Genomic DNA, 21,530 nt, shown 5'->3' on the forward strand with positions numbered 1-21,530 from the left:
CGGCGTGGCACCGCCGGAGTCGTCGCAGCTCCTGGGGGTGGTGCTGATGCCCCCGCCAGTGGTCAGGGAGAGCCCAGAATTAGGGTTGGAAGGGACCTCTGGAGATAACCCAGCCCAGCCTCCCTGCCAAGGCAGGGTCACAGGTGACACAGGATCACGTCCAGGTGGGGTTTGAGTGGCTCCAGAGAGACCCCACGCCCTCCCTGGACAGCTATTCAGTGCTCAGTCACCCTCAATGTAAAGTTTTCCCTCGTGTTGAGGTGAAACATCTGTTTTAGTTTATGGCCATTGCTCATCTTGTTGCTGGGCACCACTGAAAGGACTCTGGCAGCATCCTCTTGTCACCTACCTTTGAGATATTTATATGGATTCATGAGATCCCCTCTCTCGTCTCTAGAATAAACAAGCCCCACACGCCCAGTCTCTCCCCACCAGAGATGTTCAGACCCCAAATTATCTTTGTGGCCCTTCATTGAACCTCTCCACTATCTCCGTGTCTTTCTCATACTGAAGAGCCCAGAACTGGACACGGCATCCCAGATGTGGCCTCACAAACAGAGGGGCAGGATCGTGTCCCTGGATGTCCTGTGCAGGAGCAGTCCTAAGGGTGCAGCCATGCTGAGAGAGGGAAATCCTTTAGCAAAGCACCGTGCGTACCATGAGTGGAAATATGGAAACAGCACTACAGGCCAGCCCTGGGCAATGCAATGTCACATTTCAAGCATGACCATGGCACAGCATCACCCAAAATAGAGCAGCACCAAAAAAAAAAAAGGAAAAAAAATCCTACAAATTCAGCTAATGCATATATGTATTTAAAAATTTATTCTTGGGCAAATCTTTCTCTGGGAGAACGTTCAGCTACCTTATGGCTCTCAAACACTTAAGGAAAAGGTAAAATTATCCTGTATTTGTTATGGAAATTGACCGGTTCCCTGCTGCTGTGGGACTGGTGAACAGTCCCAGCAGATGGTGCTGTGATCCTGCTCCTGCTCAGATTATTCCTCCTTTCTGAGCACCCAACCTCCTAGAGCCCAGGCCAAGCACCCTCGGCTCCAGGGAAGCTGGAGCTGTGGGTTCACCCAGAGGTCCACTGGGAGTGGGTCTTCCCTGTTCTTGGCAGCCCCAGCCATCCCAATCTCCCTGTGGAGGTCTTTGCAGTGGCTTCCTTCATGTTCCTAGGAAAAGATAAACCCGAGTTTATTCCTTAACACAAAGGTGCATCCCTGGCTGAAGGACGTAAAACCTGTCACCGAGCTCCTGCCTCCATCTACAACCATGCACGGGGTTGTCAGGATAAGTGTTTGCATTTTAGGAAAGCGTTAAGGTGCTGAGATTCATAGGAAGGATGGTTCAGCCTGACAAGCTTGAGACTTCACTGCGCTGCACAGATTTGCTGATTGTACATCCCAGATCAGATCCGATGCAATGCCTACAGATGGATGGATTTCAAACTCCCCTCCCTGCACTGGCTTTGTCCAGCAGTGAGGTCAGCTACCTAAAAATGACATCAGCACCCCCACATAACAACAGCCTATTCACAGTCTCAGCTTCACTGCACACAAGTAGAGGACAGATAAATCAAGACTCAGCAGGGCTCAGAAAGGGAACTTTGCACCAGGGTTATTTATGGTTTCTGTGTGCTGGAAAGCCCCTGCTTTTTCATCCCTGACAGCAACAGGTTAGTGTTTCCTTGTGCCCTCCCCAAAGGTATTATAAACCTCAGCCAGTTCACATTTTTAAGTGCTTGAGATTTACAGTTAAAAGACTGAAGTAGATTTAAACATATACATATGACTACAAACCACATCATTGAAATAAACTCCAGTGAATAGTCATACATAAGACCAACTGCTCAGCAGTTCACTGAGTTCCATTTTGCCTAAACTCATGCCGCCTCATTAATAGACCTCATAATTTGTATTTCAACTTGTAGCTGTTTATAGCACTCATCCATAATGGTTCTGTGTGTCCCTGCAGGCAGTCCAGCTATAAACTCCCAGGGAGACATTAAACATGGCTATACTCCTAAGGTTATGTCCTCTGGGCAATAAGGCTACTAGGATAAAAATAAGGTTCCTTTTGTGCCTGGGATGTCAAGATGAATATGCTGCCAGGTACCCCAGTACTGAATAATACAAAGGTGAAGAATTTTTGATAAATACTTCTTCAACATCTTGTCTGTGGTGGCTTTTAATCTCAGAATTAAGATGAGTCTATGGAACAGCTCTACATAGCTTGGTACAAGAAAAGCCAGTGTATTTTCTGGTTGTCCCTCTTGACAAAGCAAGAACCACCAGTGTTTTTGGGCTATGAAGATTAGAGTGGTTTCACACAATACCAATACCCTAACTTTGGACCCAGTCCACTGTGATTATTAATATGGTAATGCATAACATATGTCAAAGCAAAGGCTGTCAAATCTGCCTGACAGCTACTCCCATCTCAATCATACAAATTGGCAATGTGGGCGGGTTTTTTTTTCCATAATGTAAAGCAATTCCTATCAACTGCAGATTGCACTTCACAGAAGGCTGTTTCAAGCAGATGCCAGACTCTCACTGTTCATCTGGAGAGAGGCACAGTACGTGAACAGGGTAAAGAACTCGTGACTCAAAAGAAACGCTTCCCTTTCTTGGCAGCAGAGGCAATGCAGAACTGCACAGTGCTCACCTGCGGGTACCCTGGGCTCTAGCAGGGGCAGAGATTCACAGACTGCAGTTCATCACATCCCCTCTGCAGCAGCACGGGCAGCTGTATGTGTGTAACACCCCCTTCCATTCCAAGAGGTAATGGACACAGTGCCAGGAGGCTGAGTGACATTCCAGAGCAAGTCCACAGGGGGAAGGGACTGCTGCCACTGTGTTTGTGTCAGAATGAAGCCTGTGTGTTGTGCAAGGACCATGTTTAGCATGAGACAGGAGAGCTAAGAATTACTTTTGTACATTAGTTTATATTTTATCAGGAAAAAGTGACTGTTTCATTGTTGGGGGATTTTTTTCCATTAATTTTCAGGGAAAAAAATTCCCATTCCTTTCCCATCACGAACAGTTTCTTATTGCAAACATTGTTCCAAGTATGTTGGTGAAAAGACTGTTCCTGGTCGAACCTGTCACAAACACAAACAAATTTGCCCCGTTCATAAGTTAGAGAGGAAAAAAATTCACATGGAACAGACTTTTGCAAGGCTTTTATCGTTTGGCCAGAGAGCAAAACAGGATATCAAGGAAGGAACTTCAAATATATCTGCAGGAGCAACATTGCACTTGGAGTACCACTAATGTTTCACTGCTTGCTCCAAGATGTTCTCATCCAGCACCTTGTGAGGCAGAGTCACCCTCAGTGTGCCATTTTCCCTCATTGCTTGGCAGATGGTTTCGTAAGCAAAGGCATTTCCTGACCAGCAGCGCCTGGCAACCTGTCAGACAACAGAATGAAGGGTGTAAAAATCAGACATTTCTCTCACCACACCCACCTTGCACCATATTTGTGCAAAAACTGGCCCCCAACTCGTGACGATAAATCTTTCAACCCTCTGCCAGTTTTTAGTTTCCCTTCTGATTTTGCAAGTAATTTTTGCAATACTTCATTTTTATGAGTAGTATTTGAGTAGATGTGGTACTTTTCCATGTATAACATTGTACAGATAAACACTGGTAGAGCCAGGTACCTTATAAACTTAAAAAATTCCCTCACCAAAAATAATTGTGCACTCCATCCCAGTTCTGTAAAACCTGCACTGGATTTAGATAACAGTATCATTTGAGCAGCAAATGCTTTTATAGTGGGATAAATATTTTAAAAGGAAGATGTCTCTTCAATGCATTTTCAACTATGAAATCAAAGAGCCAAATTCTGTGCCAGCATGTAAGGATGAAATTCTACCAACAGCTAGAGAATAAATTAATATTAAAGTATACATATATGAGTTTTGCTTACTCCATTGGAAACATCCCAGCTGAGCATCATCTTAGCTCGTTCTTCAGCTTCCTTGGACCCATCTAAAACCAGACCAAATCCCCCATTGATCACTTCACCCCTAAAAGAAAAAAGTAAGAGAATCAAATAAAATTAATTCAAAGCAATACCACAACATTTACAGGATTTGTTGGGTTGTACTGCAGGAAGGAGGATGAGAATACAGAAATTATTCTGGATAAGAGACTATCAGTGATGTTTTATACTTATGATAAAAGAAAAAGTGTGTTTAGCAGGCAAAGGTTTCCTGACCTGCAGCAAACTTAGTCCACCTTTCTTGTAATGCCCAGCTGGGAATCAGGATCTGCTCCAAGCAGGGATACCAAAAATTAAGCTTGCTCTGTATCTCCCGAGTCCTGCACTGTGTACTGGCTCTAAATACAGGTGGAGAAAGGTTAACAGATCTGATGGGCCAGAGATTTACCTGTCTCAGGGTGTTTTTAAAGGTTCAGCTCCTCATGCTTGCTACACTACAGCTGCCATCTAGCCAGGATCGTGAGGGTGACAGTGCTTACAGCAGCAGGCAGATGGATCTATTTATATTCTCTTGGGACAAATGACAGAGCATAAGCATTTTATTAAAAAAGTGTTAACCACCACTTAATGCACATCTGCCTCAATCATTTCCAAAACCATCATTCATTTTGTATGAGATACAGAGATGTTTAAAGACATCAGTGCCAACTTTTCAGGAAGCAGACTTACTGGCAGAAGAAGAACAGAAATACATTAAAACGAACAGATTATTCTTGGGGGAAATAACAGTCTGGTTTTAAAGGACAGGGAAAACACGTAGAGCAAAACATCTTGTCTGACTTCAGAATCTGGCCTGCTGGAGCTCCCATTCCATGGCATATGGTGAATAGTGGTGGATGCAGCTGGGAGATTAATCTTTCTGTAAATCTGTGAGAGTTCTGGCATTAGAGCTCAGCATCAGCCACACCTGAGGGAAAGGACACATCATACAACAGTACACTGCATGAGACACTAATGGAAATCCCTGGAGGCAGGATTTTGTCCTCTAAGTTTTATAGTTAATATAAGTTTACAAAATTTACATAGAACAACATCAGACATGCCCATTAATCAGATAGGAGTTGAGAGTCTTCCAGTCCAGGAAGGAATTGTTTCTTAATGTGTATTTTCTAGCAATAACTTGAGCTTCTGAGGAAATAGGGAGTGGAGGCTAAACTAGAGCTTCACAGACCTGAGTTCTACTTCGTGAAACTAGAGCTCACGTTTTCTCAGTTTCAATGGATTGCTGTTACTCATGTGATGCTAATTGCCTTTCTACTGCTATTCACATACAGTACCTGTGTATTATCACAGAGCTCAGCAAGGAACTCAGGGCTCCAGATCTCACCATCATCACATCAAATTTATTCTCTGAACTCCCTTCACTTTTCCGTTATCAGATATGTCACTATTATAAATGCATTTTCTGTTAAAAGGCATAGTTGTCTTGAAAGTGACAGTTCTCACAGCAGATCACTTAATGAGTTAGGTTTTTGAACTGAAAAATTTGAAACAAAATCATGTTTTCAGTCGAGATGTTTAAATATTGTAAGATATGACTCTTCAAAATAAAATTATTCTTTTTGATTGACACTGTCAGCTCTTTTCAGCCTGAAATTTAATTCCCAGGATGTTTTTACTGTGTGAAGTCTCTCACTAGTTCTGCTCTTAGTTTCATCTGGGAATGAATACAAACAGCCAAACATCTGTATTTCATGCAAATTCTACTTTTTGAATAACTCATGTTGTTACTGTCCTCTCCAAAAGAGGAGACCAGAGTGGATGACAACAAATGTAATTGTGCCAGGGCAGTTAGTCCACCATATCTGCTGCTCCTGTGTACGGAGACCAAAGAACAGAGCACTACTCTCTCTGTCAGAGTTCAAATCCACAGAAACCCCAACCTCTGAACCAGTGTTTTATAAAGATATTCCATAGAAGGAGATGATATTCCTTCAGTGGCAAAAATTCCCTCTGTCCACAGAATCCCAAGGAGCATCTGATCTACTTGCACTTGGTAAATTTAGTGCCTTTCCATCGATTTCCATGGAGTTACTCCAGTGCAAATCAGAGTCACTCACCAGGATCTGTTCTACTGCCTAAAACCACTCCTACATTAAATACCAATGTTTGTTATGATGGATTTTCTAGAAAAAAACTTCTCTCTGCCTTCATTAGCATTGGGTCACATTTTCAGGTAATTAAAGAAACATGTGGCATTTTGACCTAAGCTACCTCCTATAATTTCCAGATGTCTCCTCCTAAGATGATCAAAGAAAACAAGGCCTCTCTCACAATCAAGATGTCACACTGTCAACAGTGCAGATGGATTCTTAAATTGCTTCTGCCTTTTTGTTACTACAGGTTATCCAGGCTCTGTGCTAATACAAATTCTGCTGCAAACAAACAGGCAGCAAAAAATGAGTAACAGTCCTTTGCTGTAATTATAGTCAAGACTATGTTAATCTTAAGTCTCTCCATCTCTCCCAGAGTACATGTGATGCAGATCCCAGCTAAATAAATATTAATCCTGCCTTTCTTGTTTGTCCTATGAGGTTGTAACAGAAAATAAAGCATGTAAAAGGCACTTGTGCAGTCTCAATGGGAAGACACAGCAAATCTGCCAGCAGTTCCAGGCAAGCCCAGCCTCTGCAGGAAGGACTGGCAGCTAAAAACAGTTCAGTTATCCATTTCTGAATTCCCAGGGCAGAACCTTGCCAATGACAACTGGATTTCTCTCTAATCACATGTATTTTTGTTTATAAACATATATAAACTTTCACATTTCCAAATCAGCTGATGACAAAAAGAGTTTATCAAAGACAGAGATTTCTTTATGGCAAAGTCAGGTGGATTTTTAGCACTCCAGAAAAAAATCAAAACAGGGCCAGTTAAAAGCGTCTATCTTCTCCAGGCAAAGAAAACAATTTTTTCATGGTTGGGGGTTTGTTTTTATTCTTTTGCCACCTTTAAAATACTGCTCTGTCTCCTCAGAAGGCAAAGGGGTGCAGCCCTTTCACCTGCCAGGGTGGTGCCACCTCAGCCAAGCCTGGCCTGGCTTTAGGGTGACACGACACGGCCACCACAGCTGAGCCCCAGCACCGTGGTGCTCAAGGCTCTGCAGGCACACTCCGAATTTTCAGGCCCTGCACTCTTCACTGAGGCACAGTAATTTATCACAGAGGGCTTTGCTGCTCCAAGAACAGGGCAAGCAGATACTGTTCTGCCATCACAAGCCCCCAAGCAGCCATAGGAAAGGGCAAAAAGGAGAACCAAACTCTGTTTTCTCCAGAGATATTTTGATTTCAGTGAATGGCCACACTCAAATTTTCTGATGTATTACATAAATTACAGCATAAATCTGCTCTGCCTTGTGGCAAAGTTTCTTTTAATGATGTAACTCCACTTACAAAACAACTAAAACAGTATAATTGAAATTGCAGTGTGATCAGGGCCAGTTTTCTAGAGCTAAGGGCAGGCTCACCATTCAGCCAAGCTATCTTTGAACAGCACAGAGGGCTAAAAGTGTCCTGGAAGGATCAGCCTTAGAGAGACCAGAAAGGAATAGGATAATTTGTATCATTTGAATTAAGCATCTTCAAGGCACAGAACATTCATGGCCTAAGCAATTCTTTTAGGAATTCTAATAATTATAATTATCACAAAAATATCCCAAATACTTCACACAACATGTTGTGAAAAGTGATTTTTTTTTGCTTGTATTTGATAAGCAGATATTTTAAAATGTTAAACTCAGCTGAGGAAATTCAGACAGAATTTGTCTGCTACTATCTCTGGAGCATCAGTCTGAGATGACCAGAGTAGGGAGACATTCTGGTGTGTGCTTTCCATTCACAATTATGGAAATTGTCAATGAAATCATGGCTGTGGGTACTTATCACAAAGGCAAATCTTCATTCCATGTGCTTAAGTCCTCATAAAGTTTTCTTTTCCATTGTTCAGTTTTGCTCTCTTGTACCCTTCTATGCAGTATTTATGTCACAGAAATCAAAGGAATTAAGAGTACAGAGAGGGAGTTCTTCAACTGACCTGAAGGGATATTTTCTAGATTCAGCTCATCCAGATGAATAACAATTATCATAAAATGTCTCTGAGGATAACATCTGCTACAAGTTCTTTGGCTTGCTGGTTTTAGCATATTCCAGCACTGTTTGAAACAGGGAAGTATGAGGGTTCACCACAGTATTTAACAGAGTTGTGCTTCTCTTGATTGCTGATAACACCAAATGATGACATGACTGTAAAATGGGAGAGGCTTGGCTGGAGTATGCTGGAAAGTACAAACCAGAACTAAAGACTGCAGTGTGGCCAGGCTCCCCCACGTCCTGCATCTCTGCTAATCCATGTAGCCTTTCAGTGAAGATGGAGGAGATTAATTTCCATCTCCATATAGAATATTTCTTTCATTCTGCTTTTCTTTTTAGGCAAGTGGCTTAGTTCTGCATGCCATGTGAAGGAGGTGTTTAGTTCAGGCCTTACTTGGCTGTGGTCTTTTATGCTACCCAGGCATGAGCAGGGAGAGAAAGACTGGGGGTTTGCTGGCACCTCAGCTGGTTTGTCTCAATAATCCCTCATGCACAGGAGCATTTCTATTGGGGTCCTAAGGTCACAGGTTTAAATACAGCTTGAGAGGAGACCTGAACAGAATCCATCCACTGACACTCTGGCTGTGCATGTGTGAAAACAGTGCTGGAAGCAGGACCTGTGCAAAATGACCACAGCACACTGTCCTTGTTCATCAAATGAAGTTCTTCAAACTGTGCTGTGCCCAGTGTTCAAAACACTTTTTCTGGACAGATGAGCATTAATTAGAGCCATATAGCACCATACGTTGCTTTATAATTTGTCCTTTCAGTCCTTGATTCCAAACCCACCCTTCCCACCATCACAAAACAGTTCTCCTCTGGTACTGCCCATCTTTTCTGCAGCTCCTGTCTCCCTTCCCCACACACATACACAACAGCAGGAGCAGGACCCAGAGCCCAGCTTTAGGAACACAAAAACTCTCACCAGCCAACTCCACCCCCGTTGTGCAGCGCGACCCAGGTGGCTCCTCTGAACGCGTCTCCCACGAAGTTCTGCACTGCCATGTCTGGGAGGAGAGCAAAGGTGTTACTACCCATGGACCACGCTCATTTTGTGTTGTGCTGCTCCCTCCTTCCACCAACACCTTCACTGGGGCTGTGGGAAGGCAGGGTTGGAGGCAGGTTTCACTCCGAGGTGTTCACTGAACATCTCAGTCCTGGGAGGAACAGGCAAGAGAGATTTGTCTCACTCTGCCCTGACTTCAGAGGAAACAAATGCCAGTTTTACACTGTGGGTTACGAGGGCACTGGTGATTCCTGCATTTGTGCTCCAGCACAGGCAGCTGAAGGACCTGCCACTCTTCAGCTCTGAGCTCCTTCTTCAGGGTGGAGAGAAATACAATGTACTCCTTTGGGATACCTCAGGCATGGAAGAACAGCCTGGACGCATCCATGTGCGTGGATTCAAAATGGACAGGACACCTGGAACACTACACACCTTGCAGTTCTCAGAAGTCTGAAATATTTTCAGATCAGAGTGCAGAGTTACTTCAGCCCTGTGCAGAAATTCAGCCTAAAGCTAAGGAGTTGCATTTTGTGGACAAAGTTGGGATGAAAATTATATCTACCCCAATTCTCTGAACATGTGGGAATTCTACCCTGGACAGAAACTTCTGAAACCACTAAGAAGGTTTGTCTAGAAAAAAAAAAAAAACAAAGAAATATAATTTAGCAGACAAATATAATTTGATTAATGCATTATTTCCACTGAATTGTTCACTAGAATTTTGTATATTCACTGCAATTTGTGCTAAAGTATATACCCAGATAGGTAGAAAGAGGTGCACAAAGAGGATAAGAGTAAAATTTACTGAAAATATCCAGATTTAATTCAGGAAATATTCAAAATATGGCAATAACTTGCCATATTTTTACCAGGAAAAATAAGAGAAAAACAACAATATCCCCACCAGCCACATCTGCAGACCCACAGTTATGTGCCTGATGGAAAAATTAGTTTACTTAAGTGCTAATCTATGTTAAACCCTTTCAAAAGCTCCATTATGGCATCTTTTATCTGACTTTATGTCACTTTAAGAATGCAATTATCATAATTACAGTGCTGTTGAGACTGAATGGGAGAGATCTAAATCACCATCTTCTCTAATGTACAGATTTTCTCCTCAGCCACTGGTCTGATAAGAGTGGAGGTTGGACAAGGAGTGAACTAACAATGCAATAGCTTGCTGCTCCTTGGCTTTGATAAAGGTCATTGGCTGCAAATGTGTGTGCTGAAATACACATCCAGAGCAGCAATGACCCTTCAGGCTGAGGTACTTGAAAACAAAATGAGACAAACAAACATTCTGGAAATGTCCTGTGTGTTAAAGAGGAACAAATTTCACCCAAATCAGCTCAAAAATTGTGTTGGAGCAAGAGGATAGATGTGAGAGAGGAAGACCTAAGATGTTCTTTTATTGTCTCCAGTGGTTCATCCAGTAAAACAGATTTAGGCCTGGTTTTAAAGATCAGTGATATCAGTGGCCAACAGGCTTTAGATAAGCCCTTGAAGAAGGCAAATGGATCACATAAATCCCAAAATGCAAAGAAAACCACAAAGCATGATGAGCAGTGGGGTTCAGCAAGCCTTGTTTCTATTGCCCTCTTCTGAGGGCATTGCCTGGTGATTACTTATGTTGCGAAGATGGAGATATTACTTTGAATTTCTGTTCTCTGTGCAGCTGCACCATTTTCTCTCAGCTTGTGAGAAACAAGCATTATTCAAGGCATCTATTTGCCCTATTAAAACTAGCCAACATGCTCAAAAAGTGTTAAAGTGGCACTAATGGGCACAGTTAAAAGCCTTATTTCATCAGGAAATTCAGTTAACAGGGAACTTTTCTTCTTGAAATTGAGCCATAATTTGGTTCTATTATGAATTCCCATAATGGAAGTAATTCAATATGCTCAGCTTCCTCTATCAATTTCTCTTTCTACAGCAGCAGATCCTCCAATCTCACACCTCTTTGTGATTGTCAGCTCATCAGAAACACCACTGGGCTAAAGCTATTACCCTAATTTCCACTTTGCAGATGGAAAATTGAGGAAGATTTAAGGTTAAAAAGAGCTTCATCCATTTTTTTTTCAAGTCTTCAACCTGATATTTCTTTGGTTTCTTTCTCTAAAAGATGGTTTCACAAACTGAAAAGCAGAGTCTGGTTAGCTCAGGTCAGTTGTGCAGATTTAAAGTCTCCTTTCGTAGAGCAAATCTACATTATTTGCCCAGTCACACTTTAAGTAAGCAGCAAGGCCTGGCTTTTATTCTTATGACTTTACCATCAATATTTCCTCATGACCAGAAAAGTTACTTTCAGAAACTCCACACTGTTTTCTTCAGGCAATGGAATGAAAACAGCTGTGAACCTCTTTGCTTTAAGTAAAATATTATTATAGACCTGATTTTAATCTTGTGGATTCCAAGGAAATATGGCTGTAATCAGATCACCTGTTTGAAATAATGAGATACCAAATTAAAATCAAACAGAAGATAAAATCCTCCGAGACTGCTCTCCATTTGCATTCAGATACATCTGGTGCATTTTCTTGGAATTTCCAGCAGTGTTCAGGACCTCTCCTATGTAACCAGCTCCACATTTGTGTCTCTATTGTTAAATCCCACAAAGCTTCTCAGGAAATCGGATTAATTGGGATTAAAGGGTGTTTTTTAAACAAAAACATTTAAAAAATGTTGCATAAAATAGCTATTTCTGTTTAAAGCCATTTCCTTGCTGGCCCAGGCAGACAAGCCTCAGCTGTTCCACTGACCTGCACAAAAGGCTGATCCATCATAAATGTTGGATGTTTCCCTGAAAGGGCTGTCAGTCCCACTCACATCGTGGTGATCTCTGCTGAGGACCACTGGAGCCTGGAAAAAAACAAGGACAAGACAGTGGAATCCTCCAGGCTGACACTGCTACTGAGGGCATTATCTGCTCAATTCACTTCTGTCTTAAGTCTTAATATTTGGGCCCCTACTAAGGAGTTACAGTCCTTGCTTTGTGCCCTCTGCAAATCACAGAGTGCTTGTGGGTGCCCAAACAGAAAATTAGACAGTCTCATCATGAAACAAAATTTCAGAGAGTTTCTAAACCCACCTCCCTCCTGTGACAGAGCACAACAGTGGTGGTAGGCAGAGAGAAATGAGCTCTAACACAAACTGGCCCCATGTAAATGACAGGCACTCCTGCTCTCACTGCTTGAAGCTTTCTCCTTTCCCACCTGCCTCCCCAGTCTCAGATATTAAACACAATTAGCAGAGCATATCAAGACAAAAGAGATAAACCTTAATCTTTCCTTCAGAAATGGCTCGATTGATAGCCACAGCTATAGACACCCGACCCTTCTGATCAGAATACAAGATTCTGGCTTGAGAGCCAACGACCTGCAAAAGAAAAATGACAGAGGGATAAGGTTCTCTGCCACTGGCTTATCTTCAGGTTCCAGATGAATGGAATCACAGGACTGACCCCTTTCCTTCCAAAGAAGAAAGTACAGATTATTTCTTCACCAACATCCAGCTTCCAGGAAAAAAAAAAAAATCAAATCCCTCTTTGAACTTAGTTTTATCTTCACTCACAGAATCCATGAGATGTATTTCTCTATTCAGCTGCCACTGCCCAGTAAATTCCACTCTTTAACTCAACCTGATTGCTAGGCTATAATCCCCCTATCAACAAATCCCTTCCCAACAGCTGAGAAGCAGAGGTTTGGAACTGGTAACAGTGGGCTGGAAGAGAAGAGAAATGTGGCAAAGAACATCTGTCCTGCACAGCTCTGCTGTGCTTCCAGACTGGGAGAGCACATATAAGCTCTACAGCATCACTTGTTGGCTTCACAGGGAGAGCCTGCCCTAAAAGGAAAACAGAGGATGATCCATTGGTGTCTTGCTTCCCACAGTGCAGAAGGATGGCAGCTCTTCAGCCCTGTCTCCTGTTTTGGAAAGGGTTCTGGGAGCTGCACGTGTGAGGAGCTTGGTCCACAGCAATGCCAAGAGGAATATTTGAATAGCACCGTGAAAGAACTGAAGTGGAGGGTGAATCACAGATACGTTTCATTCCAGATACAAGAGCAGATATTACTGGATTATTTTAACATTTCCAGATGAGGAAGTGAAGGGAAAGAGCTGCTTCACTTCAGCCTAAAATCCTGCTGTGGAGAGAAGGTTTCAATTGTCAGCCCCAAGAGCTACAGATTGTGTTTTCATTCCCATCCATTCCTGCTGTCCAGGCCTGCATTCAGGACCAGGAGCAGCCACGTCTGCTGCAGGGGGTTGTGCACTTACCAAGCTGTGCCTGCCGGCTTCCCGAATCCAGCGGATGTTGTCGTGGTACTGCTGCTTCACAGATGTGCTCACTTGCGAGAGAAAACAAGCAAAAATACAGTTTGGAAAGTAATGCAGTATGTTCTGAATTTACTTTAATTCATCTGGCAGCACTAGGGAGTCACATTATACTCTCAGATACAAGCATGCATATAGGAAATGCTGTATAAAGTTCTCTGTGCGGCTGATGCAGTAACTGCATCATATTTTTCTTGAAAAGTACAAGATGCCACTCAGGGGAAAGCTAGAATGATAACTCCCTTTTGGATCTTCAGCAAACTAAATTAAAATGAAATATAGTTTACATGTACTGTCCATTTTTGGTCACCTGTTTTACTGCCTACTAAATGCCAATCTATTACTAATCTTTGCCAAATTAGTCATTTCATCAAACTCCAGGATATTGGGTACTGCAATCCAGCCTTGTACCGCATAGTGAATAACTCCTTTGAGGCAGCCAGCAGAAATTCTCAAAAGCAGCTCTCAACACACACTTGAGGATAAGTTACACCAATGGACACCATATCTTGGATAGAGATTTACAGCACAGCAATTATTCTGTACAACGTGGTCCTTGGGTGTCTCTGTACCAAGATAAGACTGAGATCTTTTATCCAACTAAGAGGTTTGTTGCCTCACACTTCTATGGAACAAAAACTGCACAGGAAAATTTATTATGCGGTGGTTACTTTATGCATTAATCCACCCTACACCTTGTTTAGATGTATATGTTACCTAAGAAGACAATTATATATAATATGCTATCATTCTCCAGGTCCTCTTTTCATTTATATCTGACTCATTCCATCTCAATCAGCCAAACTAAAAAGGAATAAGAATAAAGATATTTCAAGTGAGAGACAGTGAAATATGGCACATATCTATCAGATACATGGTGACTTCAGAACAATCAGCTGCCTCCAAAGGCACAGCACCATCTGTAGTGAGTGAGTCACAAAAGGGATAAGGGGTAAGTAATGGGACAGAAATATTGTTTTGCTGTCCTCATTCAGGAGGTTTTACAGCTCAGATGGGGCTACAGTGGCTGAAGAAGTTAATGTCTGTAAGCTCTTTCTCTGGGGCTAAGCTGTGTCACATTACCTTGCCCTGATAGTCACACTCTGCTACCTGGGCTCAGCTGGCCTGTGACAGCACAGTGACCTGCTCATGCACTGGACCTGCAAGGCAATCATCTCTGCAGATGCCAAATTACTCTCCAGCTCTCACCCCTTTTTATGGCAATTATAACATACAGACAACTTATGTTTCAAAGTCAAGCTGGAGAAACTGCACACTGCTAACTTGAAATTGTCCCTGAGAAGAATGTTTGGACTACTGCTTCTGCACTAGGCAGTATGACAGCAGTTATGCAGGGTAAAACTGGAAAAAGGACAGAGGAAAGTGTTAAGAAGCTCACATTAAACCTATGTTAAAGACATTGTTTAAGGGAAATGAAAAATATGCTCATTCCTGCAGAGGCAGGCCTTCCATACCAAGAGCTTTAATGATCCTAAAGAGACCTGTCAGTGCTCGAGGGGTTGGCTTCAAGTGATAGCTTCTAAACTCTGCAATGAGGATTAACATGTCAGCACTTCACTTTGCAGGGAGTGAAAGATGAAACAGCTGCTAGTGCTGTCCTAATAGGATTGTGCTGCCACTCAGAAGCTTTAAGGAAGCAGCCTCTAGAAGGTAGTGGGCACTGTTCACATAGGTTACAATAGATGTAATGGGGGTTCATTGAAATATCTCTAAAAAACCCCAACAAAATAAAACCCAAACAACAGAGAATGGGTTCCTTTCTATTACTTTTATAAGCTATATCAGAAAACTCTTACCATATTTTACACTTCACAGTGCACAGACTTACAGGAAAGATCTTACAGAGGAAAAGATCTACAGAAGAGAAGCCAGATGAAAATACTGGCTACAAGGACCTATCTCAACACAGCACATCTGTCCCTTCCAGCCAGCTCAAATAAACAGTTGGATTTCATCAGTTATCCCTGGGTAAGTGAGGAATACTCCCTTTTATTTAGTCTTATTTCCAGCAACTAAAAAAATCTCACAATTTTTTTAGAAAGACTTTAACTTTAGAGCAACTCCATTATCTCATTTGCTAAACTCCTGCCTTCACCTTCCCATCCCAACAGGAATATGTTTTGAAGACAGACAAGCAACTGTATTACTTCTGGTATTTCATTGGCCCTTGTACACACCTAGGGTTTAAAATATACTGAAAAGCATTGTGTACCCAGAGAAATAGTTCCAAAGAACACAAACTGGCTTCCTTAGAGAGATTTACATTGTTATGCATCAGCTCAGCCTTCAAACTACCACAGAGGTCCTAAATCCAAGTTATACCCCAACCATCAGTGCTGCATCTCCCATGCAAAGGTCCTCTTAAAAGCTCAGGCAGCTTCGAAGTAGAAGCAGATAAGAAAATTACATAAATCTCACAAACTCTGAAAGAATTTCATCTCCACAAAAGAATGGTTAACAGTGGACTTCAGGCCAAGTTAAAAGTTTAAACTTGGAATACAACAGAGTTCAGCTTTGTGGGGTTTTCACTCAGTTTTTAGAACAGATTCTTTCATAAATTTCAAAGGTAGGCTCAGATTTCAGATATGTATGTGTGTAAGGCTATCCAGACCCTAAAATTTGGTCCAAACCTAGGTCTCATAGAAAGTGGACTACAACTGGATTATTCAAGTATATTTTTGCTTGAATGGCTACTTATTTTCTGATCAATTTCCATTTTTCTTTCCCTTTGAATCAAATTCCCATTTTCCTGTCAAATTTAACAAATATAACCAAATTTACCAACTATAGCCTCAAATAATAGCCTTGCCTTTAAATCTGTTTTCACCTGTTGGGATTTTTTAATGTAATTTTTTCATTTAAATTAAGAATATACAAGCAATGGATCAATGCTTTTTGTTTGTGCAAGAGTATATAAGAATATACAAGCAATGGATCAATGTTTTTTGTTTGTGCAAGAGACTTCTCTCCCCAGCTTTGCATTACATCTATATAAACATCCACATACTCCTGTACACAGAGTAACTGATTCATTTCCCAGTCTTGCAATGCAAACCATCCAAAGGTCATACAATGGTTCAGTCCTGAGAGAAGATTTCTGGAAGCTGCAGTACATGGCATAAAAATTACTGCAGATCTCTGAAGACAGATCCAGCAGTACAGAAATGGATTTCACCCTCCCTTCAATAAAGCCAAGCTACCAGGCTTAAAAACATGAAGTTTCAATACCCACAAAACAGAGCAGGCACTTCTGGGTTATCGCAATGTGCTGGTTTTGCATTAAACACAGCTCATGCTCCAGTGCTATTTCTTGAAAATTACTCCTAAGGAAAGATCAGGAGAATAAGAAAGAACCAAGGGCCTTGCAAGGTCAGATTCACTGTACCAATAATTCACCTCTTGGGAGGGAAAGGAGGCTGGACAGCAGCTTTATATCATAGGAAGACAACAGTAGTTTCATTCCAAATGAGAGACATCTGAGCAGGGTATATCCTTTCCAAAAATACCACCCAGGGTTCTTCCAGTGCTTAATTGTTCCTGAACAAACAGGAGAGCTTTCAAAATTTTCACACTTCTATTTGTATTTCAATGTCTCTCATGAAAAAAGCAACAAATATTTCAAAATTACAAGAGAAAAAATTATTATGCTCTTCTCAAAACATGGTTTGGGTTTCTGATCCATTTCCTTTTGATCTGAAGGAATGCCTCAGAATTCAAGGATTCTTTTGTTGATTCTGGAAAGCACAAATTTTGGCACTCAAAGCAGAAGAGCTGAGGACTTCAGTGCTTGGGGACAGTGACAAAACTTTGAGCCTGCTGTCTGGTAACTGCAAAGGTAGACAAAGAAGGGGAAAGGGGTAGGGCCTTCCTCTCCCTCCTAGAACACCAGGATTAATGTTTGCTGACACAAAATTAGCTTTGTCTCACTTCCCATTCATAAGCAGGGGATATCAAGTAATAGCCCAGCTTCAGGGATGTGGAAGAGTGCAATTCCTAGATCCTAGAGTAGTACACAGAGCCATGCAGGTATTCCAAACTGGTTCCACCAGTCAGTAGAAATAGCTGTCAATCTATCAACAAATGACAAAAAAATATCAAAATTGTAATCACAAAAAAATGACACTGGATGGAGCACCACACCCAGGAAACCTGGGTTTCCTGTCACTGATCCCCTTGCTAACCTCTTGAAAGCCTCCCTAGAATTTCATGCCTCATTTACCTGTGAGGCAGGGGCAAAGCAATTTGACTCCTTAAATTAGTTTTGGAGACCTGATGGTGAAAGACACTGATTGCCTTAAAGTTTCAATGCAATAAAGTTTAAAAACACCTGTAACAACTAAAAAGACAGACTCTTAGCCAAAACTGCTTTGGGATCAACATGCATGGTGGTTTTATGTTTTACCTACAGGCTACACTCCTAGTAGTTTAGGCAACAGCAAGACTTCCTGCTTACATGGAACTTGGAAGACCCAGATTTCCATGTTTTCAGCCAACACATTTCAACTCTGGGTTTCCTTTTCTCTCCAGAAGCCCCCAGGGATGATGCTGTGGGCATGGGACGATGCCTCACCTCCCTGGCGTATGGAGTCCTCCAGCACGGACATGGCAATGGAGTCAGTTGTAGCAAGGTCCTGTGGGTCACCTGAGGTACAAACCCAGCGGAATGGCCCAAATCCCAGGGAAAAAATGTCCCTGGGAAGAGAACATGTTTCATTAAGAGATAGTTGAAATTCTTTCCTTATTTATCCTGGCTGCTAGCAGTGCTTTTTCTTTCATTAGCTGAGGACGGAAGAATTTGAAACATTTTCAGTGCACTAATCTAAACAGCAGCATCAAGGACCATTAACGGAGAAATTAAACAGTGCTGTCTCATGCAGCCCTCCACTGGTATATTAAAGTATAGTCTGGCCAGAATTTTGATAGTCATGTTGGACAGTTCAATCAAGTGCATCATCAGATGAGTTGAAGCTTTTCTTCTGTTTCATCAAATATACTCTCCCTGCTGCCTGGTCTTTGTGTCCTTAACCCAGGCTAACCCTGAGTGCATCTACACTGTCAGACAAGGGCAGGTTCTGACCGAGTGCCTGAGTCCAGACTCATTTGCTGTCCACATTGTTTATGTACAATAGTGGGACACGCTTCACTTGAGGGCCGGAAGAAAAGATCTAATCTGGCTGGGGCCTTACTCTATGTTCAGGCTCTTATTCACATGGCATAGGCAAGCAAAGCATGAGTCAGATGAAAAATGAGTTATAAATCCAGTCCCTCAACAGATCTCCTGAGCTCAGCTGTTTCTACAAGCAGCATGTACAGTGTGGGTGAGAGGCATAGCTGGTGGCAGGGGCAGAAGAGTGCCCTGTTTCCATCATACTTTTAACTTCAGGGCAGATATAAGGCTTGGATGATTTGGAATTGATCTCTACTGCTCTGAAGAGACGAGCCCTCAGCTTTTAGCACCTAGAAGTTAAATTATCTCTAGTCATAGTTTGAGGCTGCGACCCAGCTCTTCTTGAGCAGAAATGCTTAAAAGAAAAAGTCATGCAAAGACAAAATGCAGCTACTCATGTGAAGGAGTGAAAAGTGTTGATTTGACAATGGCTAGCCTACACTAACTCTGGCATCACACTTGTGAGAGCCATTTTTCTACTGCTGTTTCCTCCTTTTGATCATTTGTCATAGCAGATCACTGTCAGTCTGTCAGTCTGCACTAAGCTCTGTAGTACTCTCCCTCTGAACAGAGGGAGTCACAAGGTACTTGACAGCATATTCCCAACTCTGCCCAACATACCCCATGATGTGCTGAACATAGGAAGGATATCGAAATTCTGTTTTATTTGCTCCTTTTTTTGCAACATCAGCACCTATAAAAGAATTTTAATAGTCAGTTACTTAATTGAGTAAAACTATAAAATGCAAAATCAGACTGCACACATGATCCTATGAAGGTTGTATGTCAGCCAGGGAGGGCCAGAGGTCTCAAATAACAAGCAAGAAAGAAGGAATAAAGATTAGAATTGCAGTGGCCACCCGTATCCTACTGAACATACACAGCTGGGAAGATGCATGCAGGATTGTTCTCATTTCCAACTACAGCTCCAGGATCTACTCACCAGCTCTCTGAGCTTCCAAGAGAAAAGCATTGCCATAATCCCAGAAGAACATGCCCTTATCAGCTAGTTTGTTAATAGCAGCCACATGCCTCTTCAGACTGAAATAAAGAAGGAAACAATTATTCTTGATGAAATATGAAAAAGTATAATATCATTAACTAACCAAAGGTATGGGAGTAGGAGGAGACAGAGGGAATGGAAAGATCCCAGACAAATTCAGACATAAACCCACAAGACATCAACTGAGATGCTTTCAGTCCCTATAGCACCTGTTATCCCTAAATCCTTAAGTGATTTATAGTCATTGAGGAAATTTCACTAAACAGCAAAGAGGTGTCACTCACATCTTTCAGCCAAGCAACGCAGTCAGCTCTGGGAATGGAAGCTGATAAAAAAAAACAGCTTGCACAAAACTGCAGAACAGTTTAAGTAGTTCACAAAGCAAGCAAAGAAAAAACCAAAAAGCAGAACATTTCTGGCCTCTACCTTGGCCCAAACTGCCCAAATTACCCTTTCTTTCCAGTAGTGGAGTATACCCCTTGACTGCATGGCTTGAAGAGCACCCAAACTCAAAGGTCAGGAAGATGAAAGATCAAAACCTTCACCTCTCTTGCACCAGCGTCCGGAACTTCCCTGGGCTGGAGGAGAGGAGCTGCTTTGCCTCCTCAAAGCCGAGCTGCACAGGGTAGTACCCCCCGTTGAAGGGGTTGTGGCAGGAGGTCTGGTCAGAGCCCAGGTCAGCCAGCAGCTCTCCTGTTGTGTCCAGCTCATGCACCAGCCTCTCCCTAGGCAGGACAGCAAATGAGCACAAGGGTGAAGATCTCCTTTCTGACAGCAGTTTTCATGGGCTTCTAGAGTAATGTACTCAGCACTCTATTTAAAGCCCCTTTCAAGTTTGGGAATTATTTCCCATTGACCAAAAAGCCAGAGCATTAACGGACTCATCCATTCATACTACTTACCACAGATCTACCACATTCCCATGGTAACCCAAACTGAGGGCAGTTTTATTCTTTCTTGCTTCTCTAGAAAATAATAAAAAGATTGGTTGAAGAATGCACTTCATTTTATCTTGAAATGTACAAATCACACGCAGAATCAAACTTAACAACAACAGAAAAAGCCTGTATGTTGTTTTCAACACTTATCTCTGAAACAGATCTTTCAACATTTACATAATTGTTAATCACTGAATTCCATGAAGCTTGAGTGATACTGCAAGTGTAATATTAGTTGTAATTGCTCCATGCATATTCATGAAACTAAATGAAGACATGTTTAACATATACATATGATGTGAAGCATTAGCAGTCACTAATAAAGACTGCTGCAGCTTGGGAAGTTGGATTCACATTCCAAAGCAGACCTGGAATGAGAAGAGGTGTCCCTCAGCCCCTCCTGTGTGCAGGCTACAATGGACAGTGCAGCAGGATGTGAGTGGAGGGTTGGGAAGCAGAGTTAAACTCACAGTCAGGTTACCAGCCCTACCTAAGGCGAGCAATGCAATGGTCCAGGTTGTTAGAGATTTCCATCAGCCATCCCTGCTTGTGACGTTTCAGAAGTGCTGCTTCATCAACCTAAGAGAAATAGCAGAGATCTTACAACTCCTGTTTCCCCCATGCAGTCATTTTAATCTTTAGTTTTGCAATTACCCTGCAGGAAAAAGTAACAAAAAGTAAAGGTAATAGCCCTATTATTACCTAGAGTTATACATATATATAGGAAAGATATAGATTATATATGTCTATAACTATTGCTCAAATGCTTATTTTTCACCTCTGGTTTTTTTAAGCTTTCTGTTCTCCTTTACTCCAGGCTCAAAGCAAGAAATATAATTTTTGATACATCACTCCCCAAAATATTTTATGAATCTAAATTTACCATTGAAATTGTATAAGAGGTAATATATTTCTGCAAAATTTAAGTATTCCTATTGTTTATTTTCATGATTATGCTAAAAGG

General features: G+C 41.9%; 1 protein-coding gene across 2 annotated transcripts in view; it reads right to left on the reverse strand.

Annotated features, from left to right (window-relative positions):
* Positions 1-3,173: 3,173 nt before the first annotated feature.
* Positions 3,174-21,530, reverse strand: part of UROC1 (urocanate hydratase 1) — a 37,386-nt gene continuing 19,029 nt past the window's right edge. The window contains exons 9-20 of one of the 2 annotated variants that reach the window (XM_021531705.3): positions 21,057-21,145; positions 20,531-20,593; positions 20,174-20,353; positions 19,569-19,666; positions 19,247-19,319; positions 18,029-18,150; positions 13,381-13,451; positions 12,382-12,480; positions 11,865-11,964; positions 9,025-9,106; positions 3,940-4,039; positions 3,174-3,418 (exon numbers count right to left, since the gene is read on the reverse strand). In XM_021531705.3, coding sequence (XP_021387380.2) covers positions 3,278-3,418; positions 3,940-4,039; positions 9,025-9,106; positions 11,865-11,964; positions 12,382-12,480; positions 13,381-13,451; positions 18,029-18,150; positions 19,247-19,319; positions 19,569-19,666; positions 20,174-20,353; positions 20,531-20,593; positions 21,057-21,145 — 1,218 coding nt within the window. In that variant the 3' untranslated portion in view covers positions 3,174-3,277. The remainder of the gene's footprint in view (positions 3,419-3,939; positions 4,040-9,024; positions 9,107-11,864; positions 11,965-12,381; positions 12,481-13,380; positions 13,452-18,028; positions 18,151-19,246; positions 19,320-19,568; positions 19,667-20,173; positions 20,354-20,530; positions 20,594-21,056; positions 21,146-21,530) is intronic. The other variant, XR_002465557.2, reaches the window with a different exon arrangement.

This window comes from Lonchura striata, chromosome 12 (genome assembly GCF_046129695.1).
Source record: "Lonchura striata isolate bLonStr1 chromosome 12, bLonStr1.mat, whole genome shotgun sequence".
Classification (NCBI taxonomy): Eukaryota; Metazoa; Chordata; class Aves; order Passeriformes; family Estrildidae; genus Lonchura; species Lonchura striata.